Raw genomic sequence first — 17,775 nt, forward strand, 5'->3', positions numbered from 1 at the left:
GTTGTCCACTGAGATGACATTAGGGAGCACAGTGGGACCTTACAACATCTGTTTTCATGTGTTGGATCTTGCTGTCTCCCAGGCGTGCCTGAGGGGACTATCTAGCACATCATCATCGCCTGGGTGGCGGCAGTGGAGTGGCCAAGCTTTTCCTGGGGGGACCCAGAGGAGAGAGCCTGAGAGTGCTTGGAGGAAAGTATACAATACAGGAGAAATCTTTGGCAGAATCAGATGGAGTCTGATTGTAATCACAGTCAGAAGACTGAAAGCTTCATCTGCAGTCATGTCAGTCCAAAGGCTGTCTTGTGGCTGGGTCGCTACCTGAGCTGAGCTTAGGTTTGTTGAGTCTAAAATGGGACACATCTGCGGCGTTGAATAAAATCCTGGGCTCAGGGAAAAACCCTTAATTGAGCAGGTATGGCCTGACCCAGCACCACTCCTTCAGAGAGGAAGAAACTGCACTGTTCATATTATGTGTAGCATAAGCCACAGGAGTCCAAAAGTGCCTAAGATTTACCTCGCCCTCTGAGACAAGTCAAGCCTAGTTGAAGAGAAAGATCCAAAGATAGAAGCAAGAACTCGACAGTTACAGGTAGCCCATGCTGTCCTCGCTCTGTGAAATACTGACTTTATTCGGGGTCGCCCTTGGAGTGGGAAGTGCCACTGCTATGAATACATCTGGAAGAGAAATAATCTGTTGTGACGCGGAGAGAGAACGGAGCTAAGTGCTGAGCATCACCAGTCGCCTAATTCAGTTCTCTTTCATCAGGACAGTGAAGTTTCTAACTGTGATTAGCCCCCCAAACAGTCTGTTGTAAAAACATACAGAAAACCTTCATGACTACTATAGGAATATAGGCCGTGCAACAATACGCTACGCAAATACAGAGATAATGACATCTCTATAATTTTGCTTTTATTAAAGCATGGCTATAACATTGGATTGAATTAATTACTTCAAAAGTAGAGCCAACAGCAAATGGGCCCACTTTAACATATATTAAGTGGACACCTCTGATATGCTGTTCCCACTGCTAGGTCAATGCATAGTCGTGCTAGCCTCACTAGGAAATTTTTTGGATGGAGAATGGTGGGCCTAGAACCTGGGTGAAGGTTAGCCTTGTATTAATAGCTATTAGATGGCCCACTAAAAGACCACACAAGTTGGGGGACAGCTTGGTTAGTTTACTCTTTCAATCAGCATCATCCACACCTGGTTCAGCAACACTGAAGGGCACAGAACAATAGCAACTACATTCAGGTATTGAAGATACCTAGGTGGGAACACGTTCACGCAGTATGCACACATATACTCAGTTATAAATTAAACTTGCAGACTGATACTATTGTCTACTTCCATCTAATTCTTCACCCTGGTGTCGACATCAAAAGGTTGAAATTCTTCAACAATTCTGAGCATCCCATCCCCACTGAAAGAGCAGATGTTTCTGCACTCTCTTAACTTATGTTATCCAAACTGTGTGGCAGCCTATTTACAAATAATCACATTCCTAGACTGGCAATCAAGGCCAATAACCTGAGGAAGCAGCACATTTTATTCAGCTTCGAAGTTTTAAAATGTCATTGATGGCACAAATTTTGAAAATCCGAATTACAAAACCTGTTCTCGAAGTCTGTACACTTTGTGGGTAGTTGATCACACTAAGCCTGGCCACCAATTTTATTTCCCCTTCACAAACCAATGCAACGGACATTTTGCTGTCCTTCGGTTCTTCTGCAAATTGAAGAGCCAATTCTTACAGTAATGCAAACACCCATGCACTGAACTCATTAATATGAAACACTACATTTTAATTTTCAATATGCTTTAATTAACCTGAATTTAATAGAGTGATGAAACTGTTGGAAATTTTGATATAAAACTTTTGCTTTAATTTAAACTAGGAAACACAGTTAATTATGCCTCCAGATAACCAAACGCTTGAGGAGAGCTCCAAAGCTTAGACATGGTTCCAAATCTCAACAAACACCCTTTCTTTATTGATCATTTTATCTCAGCTCTACCAGTACAGTTAAAAGAATGTCAGGTTTGTGTCACAGCCAGTCTCAGTCACATGTTTCTAAGAAATGGGATGGAAACTCAGCTATGTTTGACAATGGTTTGGCGTGGAGATTTAATTTTCATGATTGTAGTTAGCATAAACAGCACAAATTACCATTCAATTCTGAACATAATACATATTTCTAGAATGCATTATGAGATTTTCTGTTTCAAGATATCTGGGCAAAGTTTTGTGATTATAGTAATTGTCCCTCAAGAGCCTAGTCACAGTCTGGTTAACAGAGAGAAGGAAGAGATTGTGAGCCCCTTCATTTTACTAGCAAATCAAAGACGGGGCTCTGTCATAGCTACATCCCAGGAAAGGACAGATTATTAAGTTGATAACATTTGTCTAACAGTTCTTTCTCCTTCATTCTTATGCCATAACCCTATGTTTATGCTTTTTTTAAGTCAAAAAAGGTTGGAGAAGTGAAAGGAGTTGAAGCAAAATCATTCTCCTTTACATGAGAGATCTTACTTCTTTATTTCCTCCTCTAAGAAGGGAGTGTGCAGAAGTTTTTCTACGTTATCTAGTTAGACATCAAACTCTCCAGAGTAGGGTCTTTTTCTTTTTAAGCATCTGAACAGTCCCTAGGAAAAGCTGTCCAGCCTTTGTTGTGACCTTTTGGTTGGCACGGCTCTAACCAAGAACAATGCCAAGAGAAGAGGAAATACAACAGTGCTAAACTACTCTGACTACGTTTGCGGCCACAGTATTTATCACAGAAACCCTGTGCATACAAATCTCTCATTCACAGAATCATTCTAGGACAAATATATGGATTTTCAGTCTCCAGAAATAAAGTTGTAGCATGCCTTATACTACGCTTATATATTATATGCTTCAAAAACTCCTTTCTCATTACAGAAAAGACATGTGTTTTCTGACATATTTCACTTGTTAGAAGTGTTTTGCAACCAGTTCTACAGTGCTCTGGATGCCACACTGCTTATACAACTCCACTACATCTGTTTCAATTAATGATAGTTTCCTTGGAATGGGACATAAGCCAAGATGGTGACACTGACAACCACTATTCAAGGAATGGGAAACGTTAGAAGAAACAATAGGACAGCACAGATGAGTAAATAATTCAGTTTAAATGGATTGCTGATGAATTTGTTCAACACCAAAAACATTTATGCTTTCATTTACAATCACTTAATTCCAAATCTCTTCTGAAAACAAGCATTATAATGTTTTGCATACTTCCATGCAGTGATTGCTTTAAAGTTTATTTTATTGGATCCCATCTGATGTAGCAACTTTAGGCCTGTAGCAGAGCGAAAAGGTCTCCTGCAGAAACCTCAGATTTCACTTGAGAGAAGAAAATACTTATCTACATTAATATGTATTTCTACTTACTCACAAACTGCAGGGAAGGACAAACCCACAAAGGCACTAGACAGATATTCTGTATACATTTCATTTGCAACTCCTTCCAGGTAGTATTTCTGCCACGTATCCTCCTCAATCTGAAACACAGAAACAGAGATGCAGAGTTCTAAGTGAAACCAAAAGCTTTCTCTAAATTTTACAAACAACCATTAAAACACGAACCAGATTTTAACAAATAAGCCACTAGACTGTTACAGCAACTAATATTGCTTATTTTTACAGGACTTCCTGGAATGTCAAATAAATAAATAAATAAATGAGTACATGTAGTCAGTAAATCAAGTATCCTACGTAAAAATAATACACCCAATTCTTGGCAAGCACATTCAGCATGAGGAGAAATAAGGTTGTAGAGAGCTTGAGGAAAAAAGTTTCTCAATTTTCTCTTTCTGAAAATTCTCTAGTGAAATGGTTGCATTATATTGCTATTTGTGTTTCTCTAACCATTATTTTCTCCTTGTTTTGAAGTTGATCGGCAGTCAAAACTCATCCTTTAAACCTTTTTTTTTCCCCTTCTCTGCATCTATAACTAACAAGGCAGTATGAGGAACATATACTGAAACAATTTCAACAGTTATCAGTGTGTAGGACAACAACTGGAGAAAACCGTTACTGCTAAATTCAGAAATCTTTTACTGTTGAAGGTATGAAGAAAAACAAGTCAGAGGTGCTACATGACTACCATCAAAAGCTCAATACATTTGCCAAAGCAGAAGTTTCTAGTGATATCTGAGACGCACATGCAATGTCACCTAGCTTCCAGCTGCTACCCTGGGGTCCGTGGATGCCACGTCATATCTATAAAGCTTATGTCTCAGACATTCTATGAGGTCTTCAATTAGTATCAAACACCTATATTAAGGTAACTGGATCAAGCTACTTGGTATCCATCAGTAGGAATAGCACTATACTTCAGAAGAGCAAATACCAAGCCAGCTGAAACGAAATATGGCCTACGCTGAAGTTGTTCGCTGCTGGAATCCCAGTTCTCTATATTGTAATTCATGCCCTCATCCAAAGTTTGAGATTTGACTGTCGTTCCCAGTGCAACCTTCCTAAGCAAACTAGGGAAACCGCCACAAATGTGCAGCCTAAAATACTCAAGGCTTCACATCAAACAGTTTGTTCCCTACTTATTAGGTCGCATTAGAATAGAGCAAAAATGTAAACCACAATGGGACGTTCCTGCATGTAATTATCTCTTTATATTTCTTCACAAATTGTGCTATATAAATTGTGAGAAGAGAGAAATTCATATTTTCAAGAACTGTACACAGCACCAAAACTATATGTATGATAATAAAGTACATAAAAAATTCAGCAAGAAACGTAAATTACATCACACTAGCAAACATACTATGACATCTTTTTATTTCTTTTTTACATTTTACATTACCACATTTTCATTAACCAGATTCTATCTGACTAGATAGTAAATAGGAAACAAGTAAAAAGAGATTGAGAGATCAGAGACTTTAATTTTCTTACATAAGACATATGATTTTACAGATTATGGAAATACTTATCTTGTAATTTAGTGCATGCCTAAAACTGTACCTTATTCTTCACAAAAAAATAAAGTCTTAGTTCCACTGTTTAGGTAACCCCACTGTGATCTTCAGATTAAAGAGCAGAAATTGGGAACAGTATTGAGATGAGACGTGAAGGCCAAAAACCGAGCATAATGAGGAAGTATTTTTTTAAAAAAAAACTATCAGCAGAGATTTGCAAAGCTACCCAAAAGGTTTAAGTACCAAATACCAACTCATCTGAGAAGGACTTGGATGACTATTTCTCTTAAATATTTCACAATTTGTCTAAAAAAAGCTAAAAAGTTTGTGGAGTCCTATTAATTCCCCAAGAGTCTAGAGAAGATTTTTCTTGTTCCTTCTTAGCCATTTTTATTGAGCACTTAATATTTTCTAAAAGCTTTACATTATAGTTATGTATTCTCTATTCTTACTTCAGTTGCAAATCACGAAGCTCACAATACCCCACAAAATAAGAATTCCATAGAAATGCAGCAATGATCATCTTCCCACTCTTTTTTTTTTTTTTTTTTCCCCTCCTCTTTCCCCCTCTGCTCTTTTGGAGAGCTGTCTTCATCCCTGCTTCCCTGCTCGCAGTTCCAGAAGTCTCTGCCTCTTTCTCTTCTCTGCCATATCGTGACCTAACATCACCCACAATATCAACAGAACTGCTTCTCTAGGCTAATGTCCTGTTTATCTTGCTTTCTATTTCCTTCAGCTCCTTCATCCAAATGGCGATATGAGCGTGCCTAACTAAGTGTCCTTCATCTCACTCCCCCATCAGCAGCGTTTCCACCTCTTCTTTCAGACTCCTCTTTTAGGCTCATAATGTGGTTATCTCCTCCACCTGCTTCAACCCAGGCACTTATTCTATGCTTAAACCATATGGACCTCTTGTCTTCCCACTAAACAGGATATTCTGTGAAAAACTGGCTAAATCACGTTAGGAAAAAAATTCACCTTTAAAAGCTTTAAGGGACAGCAAGACCAACTCCACATCAAACCAGCTTTTTATGGATAGCTAGTACCAAAAAAAGTGAAGGATGCCGTACTGTTGTCTATACTAAGCTCAGTGAGCAAAACCAGGATTATATTATCCATTACCATGAAATAAAGCAACAGCCACGTTAAAGAGTTCAGAAAGGGAATTACAGCTGAGCCTCCACGGTCGCAGAAGCACATGTCAGGAGTGCTGTGTCCCAGCGCCATATATAACAGCTACAACTCTGCTAATTGTCTAACTTATCAAGAAGCATTTTCATACCACGTCCACACACAGCTTGTCTTGACATGCTATAATCATAATAATGCTGAGCTTTTCAAACTCTTTCACAACTTTAAAGCACCTCTTCCCTGCAACAGCCTGATCCACGGCTCACTTAAACCACCCGAACCTTCTCTACTGATTCTGACACGCTTAGGAGCAGGAGTTGTATTTTATATGTTTGCATTTTTACCTTACAGCTTGAATATCAAACTGGGATTCACCAATCATTTCCCCATGTTAAACTACACACTCTCTTCAAAAGGACTGGAATTTTTTTAAGAAACCTGTGAAATATAAATTACAATGAATTTATTTCTTTTAAATGTTCTTCTCCTGTTGACAGGCTGCCAAGAAACCAGTTACGTTAGTACTAGAGAAGTACACAACTGCAAGAAGAAATTGCAATATGGAGATGTTCCAAATCATACATTCCCTGACAAGCGGGCTGCAAACAATCAAGAGAAATTTCTTCCACAGAAACTGTTTCACCATTCAGAGACCATGTGGGATGCTAAAAGGGATTTGCATTGTGTTATTCTCCACCACACACAGAGAAGTCATACCATATTTTTTTATAAGATTTTTATTTATGTGAAGCTTGCAAATGTTGCTGATCAGCAACTCTTTATATACAGAAAACAGATAAAGTGCAGGCTTGGTGAAAAATAAGAGCAATGATAGCAAAGACATGTTTGTAACTTATGGTTTATTTTATGGGTTTTTCTTAGATTGACACCACCTGGGGTTGGAAAAAAAAAATACAAATACATTACGTGTTTCTCTTTTCTACTTTCTTCCCTTGCTTTCTTTTCTTTAGGCAGATGGTTTTGATTTGCAGGAAGGAATTGCAGATCAGACCTATACTTAAGCACTCACCCTTAGTCAAGGGCCAAGAAAGGACTGGCAAAAGCCAATCTCATTCACAAACCAGTGATGAAGCTTCATAGATACTGGTCAGCATTAAACAAACCTTCACAATGTGACTGGAATGCTTAAGATATGTTCTGTCAGTATACGATGAAATGTTGATTAATGAATTTAAAGAATTGCTGGTGTTTGGGATGCTATAAAACGTTATTATAATATCATGAAAATAACAGACTAAAGTTGATCTTTGCATTTTATCTCTGCCTGAACCATGACATTTTCCCTGTGATTTTAAAGAAAGAGGTGGTCACCTGCCCAGTATTTTCGGAAAGGCACTGCTTGGTGGTCTGCTAGAAATAAAATTATATTAAGAACCTCCAGTATTCAATGTTTCTTTTCTATTTCCTTGAGTCTTGCAGTTACCCTGGGTTTTAATAAGGAAAGTTCCACAGACAAAAATAATCAGTTTCTCCCATAATCCATTTAAGTAAGGTACTAATCTTGAAATCCTGAAAGTGAAAAAAAAAAATAATCTTTAGGACTCATCGTGTTCTTGACTAATTTAAGCCTTTGCGATGACATTTTAAAGTCTGCTGTTGCATTTGACCTCCAAAACTGAATCTCTAAACAAATCTGATTCTTCATCATGTGAGTTTATTTTCCTTTAACATACTTAACCACACCTTGAGTGTCATCCAGTCCATCTCTGGACTTACCCTTACTTATCCACTACTTATCCACACTTATCTATACATTAAGAGAAAGTTGCCAAAAATTAACTGTTAATGTACAGATGAAATAATCTGTCCCATATGCACCTATGAAATGGATGTTTCACATGTCATTTGCCTGAAAACAATGGGCACAATAGTTAAATGTTATGTAAACTTTACAGAAGCACAAAGAGCTGAATTTGGGGTGAGTTTGGTTCAAGACACACTGATCAGGGCTACCACAACAGTCACTCATGAAAGTTATTTATCTGGTAAGCAAAATTTATACCTTGATTTTAGCCTACCTGAATATATTACTGTGCTTACAAAGATGAAAACAACCTTGATTTTAACTCAAAAAACAAAGAAAACCTACAGTAGTTGCAATTATACAGTTCTAAAGATAATTTTGTTACTGCAAATAATTTCTGGTCTATCTTACTTCACTTGCTGACAGCAGAATCTGGGTGTTCATATTTTCTACATTAGTACAAACTAATACTGTTGAGACAAAGAAAACAGATTTCATTTCAGTGCAAAGCTTTACCACAGAAAAATTTTCTTGTTGGCTGAACAAACACATTCCAGAAGAAAGCATAAATCTATCCTTATTAAATATTGTGGGTTCCAGGAAGCCAAATGGACTAGTTGAGTTTTGATACCAGAGAGTGACAGCAGGTTTGATCTCCTGTTCATCGTTATCTCTGTGGCTAACTGCCAGTTTGAGAAGTTCGGAATTCAGATCATAAAAATGGTTTGGGTTGGAAGCAACCCCTTAAAGACCATCTAGTTCCACCCCCCCGGACACGGGCAGTTTTCACTACACCAGGTTGCTCAAAGCTCCATCTGACCTGGCCTTGAAAACTTCCAGAGATGGGGCATGCCATCCTCAGATAAAACCTTTATTTTTTACTGGAAAATGCTGTCTTGGTAACAAACGTTGCAAATAATTAAGCAGTCAAAGACTGCTTTGGAATGAAGGGGTGTGTCTTTGCTGGCAGAGTAATTAAAGCAGAAGGTAATGCCAGCTGGTACTTAGAACAGAATAAAACGCAGCAGAAAAGCTGCAGAGGGACAACACAAGAACCCCAGGAGACACCAGCTACACAGACACAATAGCAGTGAACCGCTTCAGTGCAGGAAAAATAAACATGAAATAATCTTGATATTATTCAGTCCTGCTACCATTTATTCTTTTCCCTTTTGCCTCTTCTCATTTCTTGCATGTTATTTCCATTTTCATTTAGCCTCACGCCTAGGCCTCTATAGATCTTATATAACTTATCTGTGGAATGAAGGCACAATAACTGATCAAAGACAGTTTTACTCCCTCTTTTTAAATTTGGATCTCCTTTACTCATGAAATACTGCACACCAACATATCAGCAAGCAATGACACACGGCACTTCTGCACACTTTCCCTCACAGAAAATGAGCATCTGTCTTTACGAAAGATAAAAATTCCAAGATCCCTGCATGATCCTAAGGAGAAGGCATTGCAGGCCGTTCTGTTATTTTTATCCCTGAAGTTAAATAACTAACATACTTCAAGCTGATGCTGCAGCAACATGAGTAAATGTAACATTCTAGAAAGATAACGAGACAGCACAATTAGTGGTTGATGTAGCAACAAGGAATCAGTCACTATCACACTACAAATGTGATCACACTACAAATGACTAGGAATAAGTACATTGCATTTTCTTTTGACTTTGACACTAAGTCACAGCAAAAAGTTATCTCAGGATGCTGTCAGTGTCAGTACAAACAGTAACAAGTAATTTTTTTTCTTCAGAGACCTGATAAACTCGAGAGGAATTTTTAACAAATAGCAACAAAACTTTAAGTTATTCCAATCACAGCTAGGAAGAAAAGTCAAGAGTTTAGAAGAAGAAAGGTAAACTTAGGTAACTTTTGGGCCTGACACAGAGTGTGCCATACCACCATAGTGACCTGAATCTGCCTCTTCCAAGTCCCCTCTAGTACTGCAAGCGCATGATTACCTTTCCCCAAATATGTTACACCACAATGCTGTCTCCTGGATAGTCATAAAACAAATTACCCAGAGATTCAATAGCCTATATGAAGAATAGCTGAAAAACGACATAACGTATCCCAAGAGAAGGAATCTAATTTTCATCTGTATCTTTTTTTAAGTCATAATGCTCCTCTCCTCCCCTCTAGCTGTATATAGATAGAATGTTGTTATTGGGAAATATACTTACATAATACAATCATTTCCTAGTGAGAAATGGTGACAGAGGTATGAAAAAACAATGCATATCTTGCAAGCACAACCATTAGTATTGTCAGGAAAAAAACTAAACCTTTAACACACCCAGCCCTCCCCCGCCAGCAGCGTCATTATCAGAGGCTCTGTTGCCCCAACTGATCGATCTTGTTCATAGCATTTGCTTCTCAGTGTAACGATAGAAATAGTCACATGAAACAGATTGAGCGTAACTGAACACGATAACGCTACATAATCTCTTCCGTCAAGATCTAAGTCTCAGTATTAAGAAATAGAACTAATGCTAGAGTTACAGCGTCACTTCGGAACTTCTCTTGCATTTTGCAAGGAAAAACAGGGAGAGGATGGTGGGCATGTTAAGGAACTGACACAACAAAAATTCATTTCTAGCACAACAAAAGCAGGTATTAAAGCCTGCTCCCTAGCATCAAATAGACTCAGCTCATCACCACCAAGGAAAGAGCATAAAAAATTACAAAGCCTTTGAGAATAATTTCAGACATTTGGAGGAAGATCATCCATTTTTTATTTTAGACATGTACTTGCTTTGATAAACAAATCTATCTAATTGAATAACAAAACCCGCACAAAAAGTGCAGCAAATGAATGAGCTAATTCTATTCATTATCTCTCTAGAACAGCCCTTGAATACTTTATTCCTATTAAAGTGATCTTGCTTTATTTGAGCGGCCTAATTTTTTGGTTCAGCATTCTGTTCCATTAATCAGTGTTTTGTCTAAGCTCAAGCAGTCCAGAAATTCTGAGTGGTCTTTCCAAAATTACAAGCTTTGTATCAAAAGATTAAATAAAGGGTTGTGTAAAAAACATGGAAGTTGTTACCTATTTCCTTTCTCAGATACATATAAAATGTTCTCTTCAAAGATGCCCAGAAGGCCACGTAGAGGAATCTTTAAAAAAAGAAAAAAGAAAAAAAGCCTAGAAAATAACATCTTCACTGGAGAAATTTTCTTGGGCCCTTGCCAAGTTGTTTTCATCTACTTCTGTCTAACAGAGGGACTCCTGCCTCCCTCTAGGCTCAGAACACTTCCAGGGCTTCCTGATGCCCAGTTTTACAATTATCTTCACCCCCCCATCGTGGGTATTTTTCTAACAACACAGATGAGAAGAAAAAGAAAGCACACACAAAATATTTTTGATTGGTGGCTGAAGTTGCACATTGAAAACAATGTATTTAAAACATTTCCTCACACTCATCTACAATGCCCTTCCAGTCCACCTAAACTGGAGGAGTTATTATGCTTCTGATATGGATATCAAAATCTGACAGCAAGTAATTGGCTGAAAGAAGTTCATACATTCCTAGCAGAGAGTGAAACTTCTTCGATTTACAGTCTTCTAATTGAATTTCCTTAAGTATTATAAATTACCAACTACCTCTTTATTCAATTCCATTGTCTGCTTAAATCAAAGGTAACAAATATCCATAGCGATATAAAAATTTTTACAACTTCCCACAGTTCTTTCTGTATGCAAGAATGTTTTTTTTAAAAGCAGTATGAAAAGGGTATGTTTTATAAAACATCAAATATGCTAATTAAGATTAGCTCTAATTTTAAATGGCAGATATATGCACTTTTTCATTGTCCCTACTAATGTAGAGTCTTGTAGTAGGTCAAAGCAGAGAGAGTATTCTTGAAATATTATGACAACTAATTCTTCTTTAGATGCTGGCCTTGATGGATTTCAACTCAAAGGCATATGGGCTCTACTATTAATACTTCCAAGTTCACAAAACCGGGCAGTACTTCTATCGAATCGTAATACAAAAGACAGACTGGTGTTGATCTATTCAAATGATTGCCTGAAAAATGCACTGCATGGCAGGCTTCAGCACAAGGCATGCATACTTTTATCCCAAGGACTGATACTATTTTCAACCACAACTGTTTTTAATTCCTCGACTCAGCGATTAAAAATATTACATTCAGGCAGACCTTTTTGAGACAGAAAGCCTTTGGTAACAGGCTACATTAATATTTGGTCTAAATCCTGTGGGGAGAATCAGGTAATCGCTTTATTATGCAGCCCCCTGAAGAACCTCAGAATAAACCGAGAGGTTGCATTTGCTCCCCACCCTCTTTTTAAAGCTCTCCCTCATTTGAAGGAATTCACTGTGCACACCCTACTCTCATACTTTAAAACAGTCCAAGGCTGCTTACGTGGCCAAAATAAATAGCAAACCAGTAGATGTGTTCCATCAGTGTAGGTAAGCACCTACTGATGTAAATCTGACTGATGTAAATCTGTGTGGCTATATCGCATCTCTCCTTCAGCCTTGACTAGAAAGGAATGTGGTGGGAGAAGTGGGCATTGCATACGTGTAGGTGTGAGAAACAGCTGCCAACAGAGCCCACAGAACATTCCTGCTCTCAAAATAACTTAGGAGAGAACTGCAACTGCTCTAGATCATTTTTCATATCTGGAATGAGGTGTACTGTCTTACCAATAGAGCAAAGACAAAACTAATTTGTTTGTGGACTTGTGTTACACTCAAGGACCACATTCCACATTTTATTAATTTATATAACAATACTAACTCAAACTGGTTTGCATGGTTGTATGCAGGGACAACACTTGACCACCTCTGCATTTTATTCCATTTACTTACATTTTGTAACGTTTTTCATATGGGTAAACTTCTGGTATACATTTCCTAATCCAAACAATACAGAAATCACAGTACAGTATAGTATTTCCATCTTTTTCTGAGACCATGCAAGTAATAAAGAATCTCAATTCCTTTATTAATACAACGATAACAGCCTGTGCTATAAAAAGACTGGACTATTGAAGCACAGCTTACAGGTGTAAAGTTGGTGGGTTTTTTTTCCTTAACATACAGTTTGTTGTGCAATCTGTCTTTCTTCCTTTAAGTGTTTACAGAACCCTAATGTTTTTGAGCTGATTTCCTTTTTGTTCAGTTTGGTGCCAAAGGGAACATAAAAGATTCCATATGAGATTACATCGCTGAAAGCAAAAGGAAAATATTAGGAACAAATATAATATTTTGAGGTTTCTTAGTTTGTTTTACCTCTAATACTGGGCAGACTGTTTACACAAATCATTTTGCTGTAAAGCAACATATAACGAGTTAAATGTGTGCAATGTCATCATCAATCATGTTCATTTGTGTTTGATTGACCAAACAATTATGGTACATTAAATCACTTTCTAATCACATTACGAAGGAGGAGGAACGAACACACATTTTGAGCTTTCTTTAAAAAAAAAATACAGAAGTTTCACTACATTTTCCTGGCAATCTCCTAACTTGTGGGAGACTCAACTAATAACGTTTGCCCAAGGAATTTATGAAGGTCTGACAGTACTAAAATTCGCTGCTCTAAATGAAAAGGGCTGGAAATTCTTCTATGGAATGGACATCTTTCTTTTCAATAGAGACCTCTAAAAACAATTCCAATCAATGCCGTTCCTCTCCTACGATACACCGTTGATTCACAGCCACCACTCACTAATACTTTTCTCTTTCAAATACAGGTTTTAGAGGGATACAGCTTGGAGAAAGAACATCCTTTCAGCTAAATCAAGAAACAAAACTTTTGTTGTCGCCAATTGAGTTGGATTCTCATGAAGAAATATGTCTTAGCAATTGCATATTTATTTTGCTTTAGATTTCCATGCACTCAGAGATCTTTGGAAATGACAGCATGCATTTTTCTTGCCTAGACTATTTACTTCACTCTCAGTAAGTGGCAGAGATCTTTTTAACCAAAACTGCCTGAGTCTTGCATTCTCCCAATGCACTATATCACAGCATTTTTTTCTCCCAGTGCCATCTGAAGATGAAAGTTGAAGTAACACAAGATAAGGTATGCCTGCACACTATGCTGTTTATAACTGTATATAATCACAAATACAAAAGCAGAACACACACTGATAGCTTCCTCCAAATCAAATGCATTGCTATATTTATGTTTATTCTGTGTATACAGAAACACTCGGATGTAATCTCAGTAGTGCCTTGCAAAGCTGAGCCTTCAGCTTAAAAGAGTTCATCAGCAAGATAGTCCAATCTGTCATTGTACTGAAATTATTATAAGAATATCTTATAGAACAAGAAAATATAGGATCGAAGGCGGGTAAGATACTGGCATAAGTGGTTAGATGCATTTTCTGGAAAAATGCTACCTTTACATTTGCAGTTTTAAACTTGTCTAAATATTTTAACTACAAATCCAGGCCATACCAGTGGGTGTGTCTGGTACGGTTCCCCCACAGTCAGACATTCATACACTTTAGCACTTTCTGAATCTCTCCAGTTTTCTCACTGCAATTTTAAATTCAGTATTAAATTAACTTGAATTAAGACCGGGGCTTCTGAAGATACCCATATATTTGGATCTCCTTATGACAAAACTAATCCCTTCTGATTTTAGAAATCAGAAACTGAGCAAAAGCTTCATGCCTACTTCTGATGTCTAGAGCAAGTTGATGAAACAGGTTGACTCAGTAATTTGGATACATTAGCATGACTGTTACAAGTGTGTGAGACTCCTGAGAGTCTTGGGTTACCACACCAGGCAAGAGTGAGGGAGACCAAAATCACCAACAAGACCAACAAAGTTCATAAGGCATATAGTTTTCTTTTGGGATATAAGTAGAACAGATTCATATCCAAGTGACCATATGCTGATGAGTCATAGACAGTTCCTAAGTTTGGCTTTACTCATGTAAAAAACTTTTTTTTTTTTTTTCACAGCATGAATAAAGATGCAAACATCTTAACTACAGACAGCAAAGTACATGCAGAGCCCAGGCTTGTTTCTATATGGAAAACTGGCATTTTTTTGACTATATGTAATAATCTGGAATAGTTTTGACACACAGGAGTCTGCTGTCTCCAAAGAATACAAAAGAATTTCAAGACTTGATAAGAAGTAAATGAAGACTCACGGTCCTGCACTGACATGTGCACCCCTATGAGAACAGTCCTGGCTTTCCCATTGAAGGATATTTAGATAGTTTTTGTTGCTGTTTACCTGCACAATGGAATTAAAGTGGACCACGGCATACCTTGCCCTCCTGTGTGTCCCATCCCATTAATACCACTCATGGGATTGGAAAGTGACCCTCCTTTACGTTTGGAATCAGTGCCCCGGAAGGGCACGCGGAAGGAAGCACTGATCGCTGCAGCCAAGGCCTTGGTTCAGTAACTACGACTTCTGCTACAGAAGTCTGGGAATAACTGGGTTAAAACTTTGCCACCTAAATCCAAAAGAGCTCTTTGACTGAGGAGAAATAAATATATGAATGATGTTGTAGGAAGTTCAGGCTTCAGTGGCTTCAGTTCTGACACATGTTCCTTATTTACTCTCACAGTCAGAAGTTCCACTAGCCACTTGATGCTAAAAGACTAAAACGATCAGTCCTTTTTTCTGGGCACTTTGTTGCTATATGGGACACATATAAATCATATTTTTTTTTGTTTTAGCAGCAGGGGTTTTTCTCATAGATAAACATGCGGTTTGTCTAAAACAAAGCAAAACACAAAACAGCAGAAAGGTCTCCCTAGAAATGGAAGATGATAAAAAAACCCCAACATTTAAAGGCCAAATGCGTGCTGAATGAAAAATAAGAACATAACATGACAGAACCTGGCTCCTTGCCCAATTTGCAGCAGAGAAATTTTGTAGGGAAGTGTGCACTGGGGTTTTTGTCTTACAAAATCTGTTAATGTGTTTCTATCTGTTTCATATTTGAATCATGTTCTCTACTCAACTCTCTGACAAACTGAATTGCAGACTAATACATTCTAATGAGACAAGACATTACCTTTATGAATGACCTCATAGAGAAGAGGTTGGCTAACATGGTTGAAAGGCCCGGTGCCAGGCAGCTCTGGGCTATGAAACCCAGCTTCAGCTCAGCAAGACAGATTGCATCATCTCCTTCTTTCCAGTTCCAGCTTGGGATATTTAGCAGATGGGCCTGGAAAACAAACAAACAAAAAAATATCCCATAGATAAAAAACCAGAAATACTTCCTCAAATCAGTATGGTGTTGAAGGAGATAGCAGTGAATGATTTTCTTTGTTACTGGCTTGACTGCTTCTGAGTACGCATAAGTAGTCCACGTATTTTACACTTTATTGCCATGCTAAAAAATGTTCCAGTCTTACTAATTATAGAGAAAATATTTTGTTTCTCAAGCCATATTCTGGCTGTGACACACTGCCAGGTGGGCATCCTCACACCTGAACCACTGCATTTTGTAAAGCTTTCCTTCCCTTCTGTATATTCCTTTTACAGGACTTTGAGCTTCTCTCTGACAGATAAAGCACACACATAATATACAGGAATCCGATACAACTTATATCACAACTCATGTGAAGCTGCAACCTATATAGGGCATTGTCATTTAATAAGGTATATAGCATCTTCTGTCTTTTCTATTTCATTCCTTCCACCCTGACTTGACTTAGTGAAAATTCAGCCTTTTTCCTAAGACTGCTATCTATAAGGATAGAATACAGCAGATCAAGACACACTGGTCAGTTAGGTATTGATATGGTTCAGTTATTGGCATAACTCTACTGGATTCTCTCTTCCATCTGCCTTGTACATTTGCATAGACATAAGGAAACACAGAAGCCTTTGCGCTTGTCTCCCTTCTTTATGTTAGAATCACCGTTCAGTGCTTTGATAACAGCTATTCTTGAAGACACATTCACTGAAAACACAATAAAAGATCTTTCCCTCTGAATCTCTTTAAAGCAGAAAACCACTTTGCTTGAGTTCTATAAAAAAAGACAGGCTCCTTCCATTCCCGTACAGGAGGAGAACATCGCAAGCCACAGTAAGTGCTCTTGCTCTAGCCAAAGGTTGCATGTGCAGGGACTTGTTCGCAGGCAAACCTTCTAAGTACCAGGATTATTGCATATCTCATCAGATGAAGGTCTACCCAGCCAAGCTCTGTCTCCAGCACTGGGCAGTGGTTGATGCTTTTAGAAATAATAAAAGAAGCAGGTCACATACGAGTAGCCTGTCCTCTGAAATATTCTTCGTAGCCCTGTTAAGCAGCAGTTTATGGATTTTCTCATCTCAGAACTAAATGAATTAACTTCATTGTGTTTAAAGGCTACAGTTTTAGCATAAAAAGTTTGCCAGACTCCTTACTACAGCAGATTGATAATTTTGATCTTCACAATATTTTTAGCAACAAATTCCACAACTGAACTATGTTTTATAGGAAAAACACTTCATTTTATTTATCTTGTACCTGCTACTTTTCAGGTCTACTTTGTCACGTAAGTAACACAAAACTCACAATAGATCTCCAACAGGGCAATAATTCTATGCTTTTTTCTTTAAGTGTCCACCAAGAACTGACTTCAGATGACCTGCCTAGCAGCCACTGATTTGTCTTGGGTAGTTCTAGTGAAATAAGCCGAGCAAAACTCTTATCAGCCGAGTGGTTAAAAAGCTTATCCGGAATCAATAGCAACTATGGACTACGGATACCGTAGCTTAGAGAATTAAACCCTAGACAATTACTAAGTGCCAAGATTTTGGTAACATCCCTTGCATATACAAATAAAACTGCATTACCTTGTTGCTGGATTACACAACAAGGCTTACTAGGATGTTTTTGTTTGGAAAGAAAAATGCCTTTTATTAGTGAGGCTAGAAAAACTGTGTATGAGCGA

General features: G+C 37.9%; 1 protein-coding gene across 27 annotated transcripts in view; it reads right to left on the reverse strand.

Annotated features, from left to right (window-relative positions):
* KCNMA1 (potassium calcium-activated channel subfamily M alpha 1) overlaps positions 1-17,775 on the reverse strand; it is a 505,717-nt gene that overhangs the window by 132,299 nt on the left and 355,643 nt on the right. For all 27 annotated transcript variants that reach the window (XM_055802251.1, XM_055802256.1, XM_055802243.1 and 24 more), the window contains 2 exons: positions 15,903-16,058; positions 3,429-3,538 (listed from right to left, as the gene is read on the reverse strand). In XM_055802251.1, the coding sequence (XP_055658226.1) occupies positions 3,429-3,538; positions 15,903-16,058 (266 nt within the window). The remainder of the gene's footprint in view (positions 1-3,428; positions 3,539-15,902; positions 16,059-17,775) is intronic.

The sequence above is a fragment of the Falco peregrinus genome, chromosome 1 (genome assembly GCF_023634155.1).
Source record: "Falco peregrinus isolate bFalPer1 chromosome 1, bFalPer1.pri, whole genome shotgun sequence".
In the NCBI taxonomy this organism is placed as follows: domain Eukaryota; kingdom Metazoa; phylum Chordata; class Aves; order Falconiformes; family Falconidae; genus Falco; species Falco peregrinus.